At 39.7% G+C, this 12,716-nt stretch overlaps 1 protein-coding gene across 6 annotated transcripts in view; it reads right to left on the bottom strand.

The window, feature by feature from the left end:
* Window positions 1-12,716, bottom strand: part of LOC111969216 (activating molecule in BECN1-regulated autophagy protein 1B) — a 101,648-nt gene that overhangs the window by 14,172 nt on the left and 74,760 nt on the right. For all 6 annotated transcript variants that reach the window (XM_023995213.1, XM_023995215.1, XM_023995216.1 and 3 more), the window contains one exon: window positions 9,610-9,749. In XM_023995213.1, the coding sequence (XP_023850981.1) occupies window positions 9,610-9,749 (140 nt within the window). The remainder of the gene's footprint in view (window positions 1-9,609; window positions 9,750-12,716) is intronic.

Raw genomic sequence — 12,716 nt, 5'->3', positions numbered from 1 at the left:
AAGTATAGAACGTGAATTTTTCGCTTTTTAAATCATCAACGTTAAATTAGTTAACATATTTGGCTACTTCGCCAACCTCTCCAATCAACTAGCAAATTGTTTTGGATTCAAATACCAGCCGAGCTAGATCTTTCTAGATCCTCATCTCCTGGACCAAAGGCTGGATGAAAAGACTCGGCAGCCAACTTCATGAAATGGCAGCCAACTTCATTTACTACACAGAAGGATTCCTCAGAAGTTTTGAACAGATTAAAACAACCCTGAGTAAGGACCTTAAGAACAGTCTCTCGATTCGGGCTCCTACGGAAAACATGGTGAGGACGACGAGGCGGTAGGAGACTAATTAACAAACCAAAGGCTACTGTATGCACTAACGATGAGAGTACCGAAGTTAGGTGATCACGGGCCTGGCCATTTCTGCAGGCTGACCCTCAGGCAACGTCACCCACTCCAAGCCAATACAGTCCATACAGAGAGCAGTGAACCAACCAAAATGTAATGAACGTTTTTCCACCAATGCCTTCACACGTCGTGCACTCTTCAATCTTCAAGCCTTAACAAGTCTCCTCTTTTGTATGAGTTTATCTCAGAGAATGATTTTGACCTGATCTGCCTCACTGAAAAATGGCACAAAGAGGGGGACTTTTAGCATCTAGATGCGGCAGCTCCGCCTGGATATAAATACATTGAAAAGGCGCGCGGCCGCGGAGGAGCCCCCCCCCCCGCCCCCCATGTTGACTCACCCAAGTGCTCTACGGCTGCTGACTTCCTTAACATGCTGGACTGCCTAAACCATGTGCAACATGTAAATGTTCCCCACCCACAATCGTCGACACACAATACATTATCACTGGAGATGTCCCTGCCTCTAACTTGGATGTCCTCGAACTTGGTGTATCTGACCACAAGCCTGTGACATGGTCTGACTGCTCCCATTCCGCTCCACCGCCCAAAGGGGGCCTTTCAATTCTGCCACCTAAGGAAACTTAACCCATCCCTCTTCCTGGAACACATCTAGCCCACCTTTGAGTCTGACTGCAGTGAGCTRGCCCTCCAACGACATGGTCAACCTGTATAACAGCACTATGGGTAATACCCTGAACATCGCTGCTCCCGAATAAACACGAAAGTAACCATCCAACACTCTTCAACCCAGTTCACTGATGAACCGCACAGAATGAAGACTCATGGCCGTAAGCTTGAGAGGCGCTGGAGGAAGGACGGCTTCACTGTCCATCTACTGGCCTACAAAGACCACCAAGCAAAGAAGCTATTCTGCTGCCTTAAAAGCAGCACGATCAGCCTTCTACTCCACCATGATCGACAACAACAAAGCTAACCTCAGAATCCTCTTTCTCAGCCATCAACCACCTTCTCAAGCCTGCAAACTCATCTGAGCAGTGCAATTGGAACTTTTAAAGCGAGCCTTAAAACACGTTTCTACTGACTGTCTTTCTTATAGTCCTAACCTGGGAAGTCCTTTTAGCACCTAGCCTAATACTGCTATTTCCTGCCTTGATTCTAAATGTATGGTGTTTTTATTGTATATATATTTTGCCTATGTAGAGATATGAGACGACACAGTAGGTGACTAGTTAAATAAAAATAAAATGTAAATTCAAAGCGCTATAAAAATGAAATGTTTTATTATTATTACTACTATAAACACAAATGAAAGAAATTATCCAGTTCTTCTGTATACTTTTTATGCAGTACTGAAAGTAGTGCTGACGAGCTAAAAGTGGTCCCGAAAATTGCATACAGCGTCACATATGTGCAGATATCTGCACCACGTCATTGCTCTCTCTTGCTCTGCTGTGTGTGAATCTTGCTAGCTGCCACTCAAATGGCAAGGGGCTGAAGCTCATTGGCTATAACTTTAATTGCTACGGGGCTGGGCCGCGTGGGGGAAATTTAGGGGAAAAGGGCGCAGCACAGCTTCCAGAAAAACAGTCGCTTTCAAAGAAATTGGGATTTTATAGCTACTTTAGCTAAAACAGTAATTCTGCTCATAGATTATGCATGTATGAACTCAACATTCAGCCCTAAATGGGAGGTTAAAAAAATACTTATTAGTCGCCATAGTTCCAGAGCATGTCTTTAAGTCACACCCAAATAGTATTGTGGCCTGAGTGTTGCAAGCCCTCCATAAAGCCTGGTTACATTGAATAGCTAGAGATAGTCAAGCCGTTAGTTTCTGGGAAGACCGCACCATTCAAATGCATCTATCAGCTGTTTCTTATTAGACAGATTAATAAACTGCATCTTATTAGAAGGACCACATCTTCACTACAAGTCCCCTGTATGAATCAGAAACAAAATGTATGAGACCGACAAGTGTTTTCCTTTAACTTAAGTGATAATATTGCGGACAAGATTTTGTACCAGTGAGTGTATTGTTTGATGTCTTATTAGAACGATGTCTTATTAGAAGGATTAATAAACTGCATCTTATTAGAATAATTAATCAACTGCATCTTATTAGAAGGATTAATAAACTGCATCTTATTAGAAGGATTAATAAATGGCATCTTATTCGAATAATTAATAAACTGCATACCTATAGTTGGAAACGAGCAAAATATTTCATGTTCATTAATCCCAACTCCATCCTATTAGAAATTTATTAGAAGGATTAATAACTGCATCTTAGATGGATTAATAAGATGCATCTTATTAGAAGGAAACGAGAAAAATAAGTTTCCATGTTCCATTAATCCCAGCTGCATCTTATTAGAAGGATTAATAAACTGCATTTTATAGAAGGAAACGAGCAAAATAAGTTTCCATGTTCCATTTTCCCCAGCTGCATTTTATAGAAGGATTAATAAACTGCATCTTATTAGAAGGATTAATAAACTGCATTTTATTAGAAGGAACGAGCAAAATACATTTCCATTAATCCCAGCTGCATTTTATTAGAAGGAAACGAGCAAAATAAGTTTCCATGTTCCATTAATCCCAACTGCATCTTATAGAAGGATTAATAAACTGCATCTCATTAGAGGAAACGAGCAAAATAAGTTTCCATGTTCGTTAATCCCCAGCTGCATCTTATAGAAGAAATGAGCAAAATAAGTTTCCATGTTCTATTAACCCAGCTGCATCTTATTAGAAGGATTAATAAACTGCATTTTATTAGAAAAACGAGCAAAATAAGTTTCCATGTTCCATTATTCCCCAGCGGCATTTTATTAGAAGGATTAATAAACTGCATCTTATTAGAAGGATTAATAAACTGCATTTTATTAGAAGGAAACGAGCAAAATACATTTCCATTAGTCCTCAGCTGCATCTTATTAGAAGGAAACGAGCAAAATAATTTCCATGTTCCATTAATCCCAAACTGCATCTTATTAGAAGGATTAATAAACTGCATCTCATCAGAAGGAAACGAGCAAAATAAGTTTCCATGTTCCGTTAATCCCAAACTGCATTTTATTAGAAGGATTAATGAACTGCATTTATATTAGAGAGAATGAGCAAATAAGTTTCCATGTTCCATTAATCCCCAGCTGCATCTTATTAAAGGATTAATAAACTGCATTTATTAGAAGGAAACGAGCAAAATAAGTTTCCATGTTCCATTATTCCCCAGCGCATTTTATTAGAAGGATTAATAAACTGCATCTTATTAGAAGGATTAATAAACTGCATTTTATTAAGAAGGAAACGAGCAAATACATTTCCAGTAATCCCCAGCTGCATCTTATTAAAGGAACGAACAAAATAAGTTCCATGTTCCATTAACTCCAAACTGCATCTTATTAGAAGGATTAATAAACTGCATCTTATTAGAAGGAAACGAGAAAAATAAGTTTCCATGTTCCATTAATCCCCAGCTGCATCTTATTAGAAGGATTAATAAACTGCATTTTATTAGAAGGAAACGAGCAAAATAAGTTTCCATGTTCCATTATTCCCCAGCTGCATTTTATTAGAAGGATTAATAAACTGCATCTTATTGAAGATTAAAAACTGCATTTTATTAGAAGAAACGAGCAAAATACATTTCCATTAATCCCCAGCTGCATTTTATTAGAAGGAAACGAGCAAAATAAGTTTCCATGTTCATTAATCCCAAACTGCATCTTATTAGAAGGATTAATAAACTGCATCTCATTAGAAGGAAACGAGCAAAATAAGTTTCCATTGTCCGTTAATCCCCAGCTGCATCTTATTAGAAGGAAATGAGCAAATAAGTTTCCATGTTCTATTAATCCCCAGCTGCATCTTATTTAGAAGGATTAATAAACTGCATTTTATTAGAAGGAAACGAGCAAAATAAGTTTCCATGTTCCATTATTCCCCAGCTGCATTTTATTAGAAGGATTAATAAACTGCATCTATTAGAAGGATTAATAAACTGCATTTATTAGAAGGAAACGAGCAAAATACATTTCCATTAGTCCTCAGCTGCATCTATTAGAAGGAACGAGCAAATAAGTTTCCATGTTCCATTAATCCCAAACTGCATCTTATTAGAAGGATTAATAAACTGCACTCATCAGAAGGAAACGAGCAAAATAATTTCCATGTTCCGTTAATCCAAACTGCATTTTATAGAAGGATTAATGAACTGCATTTTATTAGAAGGAAATGAGCAAAATAAGTTTCCATGTTCCATTAATCCCCAGCTGCATTATTAGAAGGATTAATAAACTGCATTTTATTAGAAGGAAACGAGAAAATAAGTCTTTCCATTATTCCCAGCTGCATTTTATTAGGGATTAATAAACTGCATCTTATTAGAAGGATTAATAAACTGCATTTTATTAGAAGAAACGAGCAAAATACATTTCCATTAATCCCCAGCTGCATCTTATTAGAAGGAAACGAGCAAAATAAGTTTCCATGTTCCATTAATCCCAAACTGCATCTTATTAGAAGATTAATAAACTGCATCTCATTAGAAGGAAACGAGCAAAATAAGTTTCCATGTTCCGTTAATCCCAAACTGCATTTTATTAGAAGGATTAATGAACTGCATTTTATTAGAAGGAATGAGCAAAATAAGTTTCCATGTTCCATTAATCCCCAGTATCAGTGGACAAGCAGCAGAGTCAGCAAATCAGCAGCCTGTGAGAGACACTGATAAATCATGTACACTTAACGACCCTTCCGCTACAACCGTTAATTAAAATAAGTATGATACAGGGAAATGAAATACTTGATAAGAAACTGAGCAATGGCTCTTTTTGGGGTAGTACCATGGATCTAGGAAAAATGCTGGCAGGCATCAAATTGGGAAGATATAGCACAAAAGTGGATATCTTATATGGACTGTTCTTCATTCTCATGCCGGGAGGTAATATACACATACTGTTTATTTCCAAATACCATTTCTGGTGTGTAAACAGTGCAGTTGATGGACTGGTGTGCTGAAAGAAAAAAAATGGATAGAGAGAAGAGCGGGAGAAAGAGGGGATATTCTATTCACTCCCTCAGGCAAAAATAATATATCTGAGAGACAAATTAGTGCATGACACTTAAAATCGCTGGAACGGCAGCCCCTGACATGCTACTGCTTCAACCTGTCAAATTGTCTGCTTTACAACAAGCACACCAGGCCAGTCGCAAGAAGACCTGCCCAAATCCCTAAAGGAGGCGAAGCACCTCTTCCATTTCCTATTATTGTTCTCTCTCTTACTTCCTACATAGCATTCTGCCAACTGCCCCCATGAAGTCTCGTGGAACGACTCTCGTCAACTCGGGATGACCCTTACTGCAACAGCCCTTATTTATCTCAGATCATTACTCACCACATTCTTACCTTCAAGATTCCTATAACCATTGAGCTCTGCAAATATTATCAGAATGATTCAACATTAGACACATGCATATGTTATGCATAAGTTATTTTGACATATGCTTGGACAGGCCCAACTCAAACCTGTGTCTGAACCAGTAATTGGATATGGGCACTGTTTGCTTATTCATAATTGTCTTGGATATTATGTAGCAGATGAGGTTCATTAGCAAGTACAGTACGACGTCCAGCTGTAGTGAGTGCAGTTTTGCTAGAATCTCCTTTAACACACTTAGAACAAGACTAAGAACTGGAATAGAGAACGTTTGGACAGAGATGTTTGGGTTTACAACGAGCCAGAGCTGAAGCCTCAACTGTTTTGCCAACGGTCCTAAAATGCCTCCATAAAAGGGATAATGAGAGCTCTTCCTCAGGGCTCCTTTACYCAGCAGTCTCTGGGTGACTGGCCTGTTCTCCTCCAGCTGTTCCAAACTCAGAACCGCGCCACTGCTCCACCCCATGACAGTTAGAGGCATTTATGGGATATCAGTGTGTGATGATGATGATGATGATACACATTAAGTACTATAGAGAGAAGGTGCTGGATATCATGAGTGTGCATCTGGTTTACAAGCCCCTACATTTTCTGCTTCAAATGTAAGGAAGCCACTGTGTAAAGTGAGAAGCAGGAGTGGGATAATCAATTTGAGGATAGATTTCCTTAGGTACCTGTACATGTGAAACCCCGGGTTCCAGCCGGATAACTAATCAAAGTCTGCATTTAACCTGATGTAGACCCTGTACTAACTAGCAAGGAATTACTTCCTGTACCATTAGAGTATTTGGCCTGTGAAAAGCTTACATTTTAGACCTCCAGCACACTAGCTGTGAATCTGAAAGGAAGTTGAAGTATACAATCCAAGTGAAAGCTGCCAAGAACAGAATACATGGTGGGAGTAGGGTCAAACTTTCAGGAGATAGATAAAGAAATCATATCGACAGTATTAGGACCAAGAGGGGGACAGTTATTATTTTATGAGACTATTTCCCAAACAAGGCCACTCTCTCCCTCTGTCCTGATCTCATTTCAGTTTCATCAGCAACAACACGTCCCTGCTCCGAAACAAAGCCGCTTACAGCACAGCATGCTTGATAAAATAAATTAAAAAGTCTAATTGCATTATTCTATATAATAAAACAGAAAGGCTACACCAGACATGCAAAATTGAATTATGGGGCTGAAAAAAAAAATCWATCCCACAACAACCACCTACATCTGCCAGCGAAATTGGGCTGTAAATACAAAGTGCTACCCAAATCCCCCAAAACTAGGACAATGTAAGACAACGGAATGTGAGATATTTTGGTGACCAATAAGCTGAGAAATCAGACAGCCAGAGACGGTGAGACGTCTGTGCAACAGCTGAGATTGACAGGCTGCTGCTGTTAGACCACAGCTGTTTTCGATGAGGCTTTCTAGGATGGTTGGCCTCTGCCCAACTGGTTCCAGTGCCCATGGTCCCAGTGCCTTCTGTTGCTAAAGAGGTTACTTTGACTACACAATGACCAACAGATCTCTGCTTAGGGGGGCAAACGACCACTTTTCCACTCAATTAGCATTTGGTCAAGGTATAAAGGTGGCTATCAGTACAAACCTGTGAACTGTAGTTGAAACAAATATTAATCAAGAGGATGGTCATGATCAAAGAAAGGGCTGATTGAATTACTAATCCCCTAAACAGTCGATCACCCAAAACATCTGACAATCATTGTTTGTTCTGATTCATGTCAAACTGAACGCAGTGAGACATTGATAGGCTGTTTTGGCTTGGAGAGAAACCACCAGTAAAACTGAAATGTGAATGAAAAAAAGTACACTTCTTTGAGAAAACAAGCAGCCTTAAATAGTTTTTCAACCGAGCAGAAAATGAAATATTATGGGTTGCAGGAAAAGAAAAACAAATCATTGATTGAGGAAGATGTCAGGGTTCTCGTGAAAACGTACAGAGAGAGGAAACTGCCTCTTCCTCTTAGAAGCCTGCCTGTGGGCAAATCAGAAAACATTTCTCTCACGCTGCTTCAGACTGCCAACGCATATGAAGTGCCGGATATTCAAATGCAGCTTAAAATGCAGCTTTCTCAGTAGCGAAGACGACGTGTGCATCGTTGCTGATCCATCTCTACTAGGTATCCTAGAGAGAGGGTGTATGTACAGTAACATGCTACCTCGCTACTGAGGTAGTGCTGCTATTAGAGGTCCGGCCATATACGAGCTCCTGCTGTAAACCCCCTTAGACATGTTTGATCATGTCATTTACTCAACACAAGAGAATATAAACACATACACATCCTATGGTTCTAGTCTTTATTCCCCTCTTGAAATGATCCCTGCTCAACAGTGTACTAGGAGATGAGCCACTGATTGAAACAACTGTTTCTACCATTAGTAAACACACAGGGATAATAATAATTGGTCCTCCGAGTGGCGCAGCGGTCTAAGGCACTGCATCTCAGTGCTAGAGGCGTCACTACAGACACCTTGGTTCGTATCCAGGCTGTGTCACAACTGGTTCCAATAGGGCGGCGCACAATTGGCCCTGCGTTGTCTGGGTTTGGCCGGTGTAGGCCGTCATTGTAAATGAGAATTTACAATTAACTTGCCTAGTTAAATAAAGGTTAAATAAAATAAATAAAAAATAGGCTTTCCCCAATAGGGACGTGGAGTCTATGCTGCAGTGGTGTACTGTACAGTATGTGTGCCTGTGAGTGAAGGTAGTATGTCCAAGGGGAGGACTGTGTGTGTTCTTCCTCTTGTGATGTTTGTTTGGTTATTATGCACCTGTGGTGCTCTGCGTGTCGGAATGCGGTTACTGAATTTTACAGATCACAATTAGGGCTTCACGATATAGATGCGGTTGTAGGTCTCTCTTGCATGTACAGTGATTTTCTGGGTAAGATTATGGTTGGATCATTAAAATGGCTGACATAAATTAGAGACAATTTTGCTGTTGATGAATTGCAATGTCTTTAGGGATGTTTTAGATATAATTCCCCAAATTTCCTCTCCAAAATCACATAACATTTGTCTAGACTTAACTATTGCTGTTAGTAAACTTTTGGTTTGTTAGTAAGGTTTGTCATTTCTATGTGTAGAAAATACTATTTGGTCATAATGCACATTTTACCGATGTTGGATGATATCTAAGCTATATTTTTTTGTTCTTCGAAGTAACAAAGCAGGCCCGGGGGGCTAGGGAGAACAAATCATTCTTCCACTAACACCAGACAATTTATTTCAGACAGCCAGACAGAACGGAGAAAAACATAACTGAGAAACTTCATGAAGAGTGAGTGAGAACAAGCTCCTCTGACTTGACTTAGCTGATGACAGCTGGCTGAATAAGTCAGTGGGCGCTCCATCGATCCAACTCTCCCTGCCCTGCCTGCCTGCCGTGGGTGGGTGGGTGGGAGCTGCTGCCTGCCTTCCCGAATGCCAAAGGCTTTAAAGCCATGAGCACTGGGACTCTCGGGCCATTACGTAACCACACAAACGAGGGGATTCTTGTCCTCAGCAGCAGAAACATATATTTATCTAAAGCAGGGATAGAAAACACACTAATTGGCTATTCGTTTTTTCACTGTTTCCATACAAATGTAAAACAAATAGATGGCATGTAGAGAAATGTGCTATGGGAGAAATCTAGCCACAGGCCACTCCTGATGTAAACATACTGTGGTAGTGAGAGAAGAGGTAGTGAGGACAAACTTAGTTCTCTAAGCCAGGGGCAGGTTGCACTGTGCGAGAGGGAAAGCAAGAAAGAGAGAAACAGAGGTATATAGAGTGYGTAGTGCAGACTTACACAGGTCTGCAGATGACTAGGTCTCCCTTGTTGGTACCGTAGGCAAGACCCAGGCCAGGTTCTGGGAGCCAGCGGGCCGAGTTGATGCTGACGTGTCTCCGCTGATCAGCGGCCATGGGGTACACCACATCAAACATTCTCTGGAGGGAATGGGGACATATGGAAATAAATCAATTACAGCCACAGCAAAGAGTACCACTATTGTCCCAATATGATACAACCCCAACATCTTAAAAAATTWAATTAAAAAATTGTCATTTTATTGCATTAGCGCCGTCTTCTAATGAGCTTAATCTTTCACATTAGATTAGCATGTTATCGCATATTAATTCATTTCATGTTAATATATTGGTTATCAATTAACCCGATGATTCAGAACCTGAGACATAATCCGTTACTAGTGTGGGAATAGCAGAACAATACTAGAACTTTAGTCTGTCTGCTGAAGTGCTGATTAGTGTTGTTGAGTCTGCCTTGTCAGAACGCCGCTCCTTAGCGGTTGGCTGTTCCCTCAAGTGAATCAAGTTCAGGAGAGACGTTGTTGGAGTGCTCATTTAAGAGCAGTCACCTTGACTTGTCACKCTACTTCTCAATATGACTAGCCAAACCTGCTGCTATGACAACCATATCAGGTGACAGACACGGGTACTACTTCCTGCCTCTGCGTTGCCTATCTCTTACCCTGTGAAGCGAGGATGAATGACCACATATACCTGTCTGTCTACATCTGCATACATTTTACACCACTCAGACAAAAGGGAGAAATAACAAAGGAGAGGGGGAAAAAGCTGTTTCATTCATCTCCAAACGTAGGTGGAAGACAGAATAATTGGGGATCTGCTTAAGAGCTCAGAGAGCCTCGTTGGACTGTCTACGCTGCCATAACTTGGGCGGTGTGTCAGTTGTGCTCGCAGGGAATGCAAAATGTTCAACGTACAAATTCAGAACACATCTAACACGGTCCCCTTTCGCTATGATATGTAAGAGTCATAATTTCAATTTTGAACAAAAAACAACAAGTTACATACACTACCATTCAAAAGTTTGGGGTCACTTAGAAATGTCCTTATTTTTTGTCCATTAAAATCAGATCAAATTGATCAGACATCCAGTGTAGACATTGTTAATGTTGTAAATGACAATTGTAGCTTGACCAGTCTCAACGTCAACAGTGGAGAGGCAACTCCGGGGTGCTGGCCTTCTAGGCAGAGTTGCAAAGAAAAAGCCAYATCTCAGACWGGCCAATAAAAGTAAAATATTAAGATGGGCAAAAGAACACAGACACTGGACAGCGGAACTCTGCCAAGAAGGCCAGCATCCCGGAGTCCCCTCTTCACTGTTGACGTTGAGACTGGTGTTTTGCAGGTACTATTTAATTAAACTTCTAGTTGAGGACTTGTGAAGCGTCTGTTTCTCAAACTAGACACTCTAATGTACTTGTCCTCTTGCTCAGTTATGCACCGGGGCCTCCCACTCCTCTTTCTATTCTGGTTAGAGCCAGTTTACGCTGTTCTGTGAAGGGAGTAGTACACAGCGTTGTACGAGATCTTCAGTTTCTTAGCAACTTCTCGCAAAGCMTTCATTTCTCAGAACAAGAATAGACTAAYGAGTTTCAGAAGAAAGGTATTTGTTTCTGGCCATTGTGAGCCTGTAATCGAACCCACAAATGCTGATGCTCCAGATTCTCAACTAGTCTGAAGGGCAGTTTTATTGCTTCTTTAATCAAAACAACAGTTTTCAGCTGTGCTAACATAATTGCAAAAGGGTTTTCTAATGATCAATTAGCCTTTTAAAATGATAAACTTGGATTAGCTAACACAACATGCCATTGGAGCACAGGAGTGATGGTTGCTGATAATGGGCCTCTGTACGCCTATATAGATATTCCATTAAAAATCATCAGTTTTCAGCTACAATAGTCATTTACAACATTAACAATGTCTACACTGTATTTCTGATCAATTTGATGCTATTTTAATGGACAGAAAAAATGTTTGAAAAAATGACCAAAAAAACAGCGTTGAACGAGAAACTGAAGATCTCGTACAACGCTGTGTACTACTCCCTTCATAGTTTGAGAAAGACACCTCCCACCTCAACTGGCAGCTTCAATAAATAGTACCCGCAAAACACCAGTCTCAATGTCAACAGTGAAGAGGCGACTCCGGGATGCTGGCCTTCTAGGCAGAGTTGCAAAGAAAAAGCCATATCTCAGACTGGCCAATAAAAAGAAAAGATTAAGAWKGGCAAAAAAACACAGGCACTGGACAGAARAACTATATAAAAAAAAAAACAGGTCGCTAGGTGTAGGCAAGACCATAAGCAAATAGGTCAACTGGGATATGACTAAAGAGATAATCAGGGTGATTTTTCCACAAATAGACAGGTATTTTCCTTTCCATGGTAGCAAGATCTTATCTATATTTGCTAACTTTCTATAAAAATTMATTGGAGTGAGATAATTTCTTTCTTTCTGCATATGAATACAGAGTATGTCCACATCACCATCAGACCATTTTATTGGTAAACTACACGGTAATGTAAATGTTGTATTTATTTGTGATCCAACACATAATATAGTACACTTATCATAATTTGGTTTTAATCAAGAGAGGATAKAAAAAGTATCTAGATCCTCTATGAGGCTGTAGAGGGATCCAAATTGTGGATTTAAAAGAAAACATGAATCATCAGCGTACTATGACACCTTTGTTTTTAAGACCTGGATTTCTAATCCCTTAATATTATTGTTGGATCTAATTTTAATAACTAACATTTCAATGACAATAATAAATAGATATGCCGATAGTGGACAACCTTGTTTTACTCCTCTAGATAGTTAAAAACTTTGAGAAGTAGCCATTATTTACTATTTTACACAAAGGGCTACTATACATGATTATAACCCATTTAATAAAAGATTCTCCAAAATTAAAATATTCCAGGCATTTATAAACTCAGCAAAAAAATAAACGTCCTCTCACTGTCAACTGCGTTTATTTTCAGCAAACTTAACGTGTAAATATTTGTATGAACATAACAAGATTCAACAACTGAGACAAACTGAACAAGTCCCACAGACATGTGACTAACAGAAATTGAATAAT

The sequence above is a fragment of the Salvelinus sp. IW2-2015 genome, linkage group LG10, assembly GCF_002910315.2.
Source record: "Salvelinus sp. IW2-2015 linkage group LG10, ASM291031v2, whole genome shotgun sequence".
NCBI lineage: Eukaryota > Metazoa > Chordata > Actinopteri > Salmoniformes > Salmonidae > Salvelinus > Salvelinus sp. IW2-2015.
This window is presented reverse-complemented; position numbering and strand designations above follow the sequence as displayed.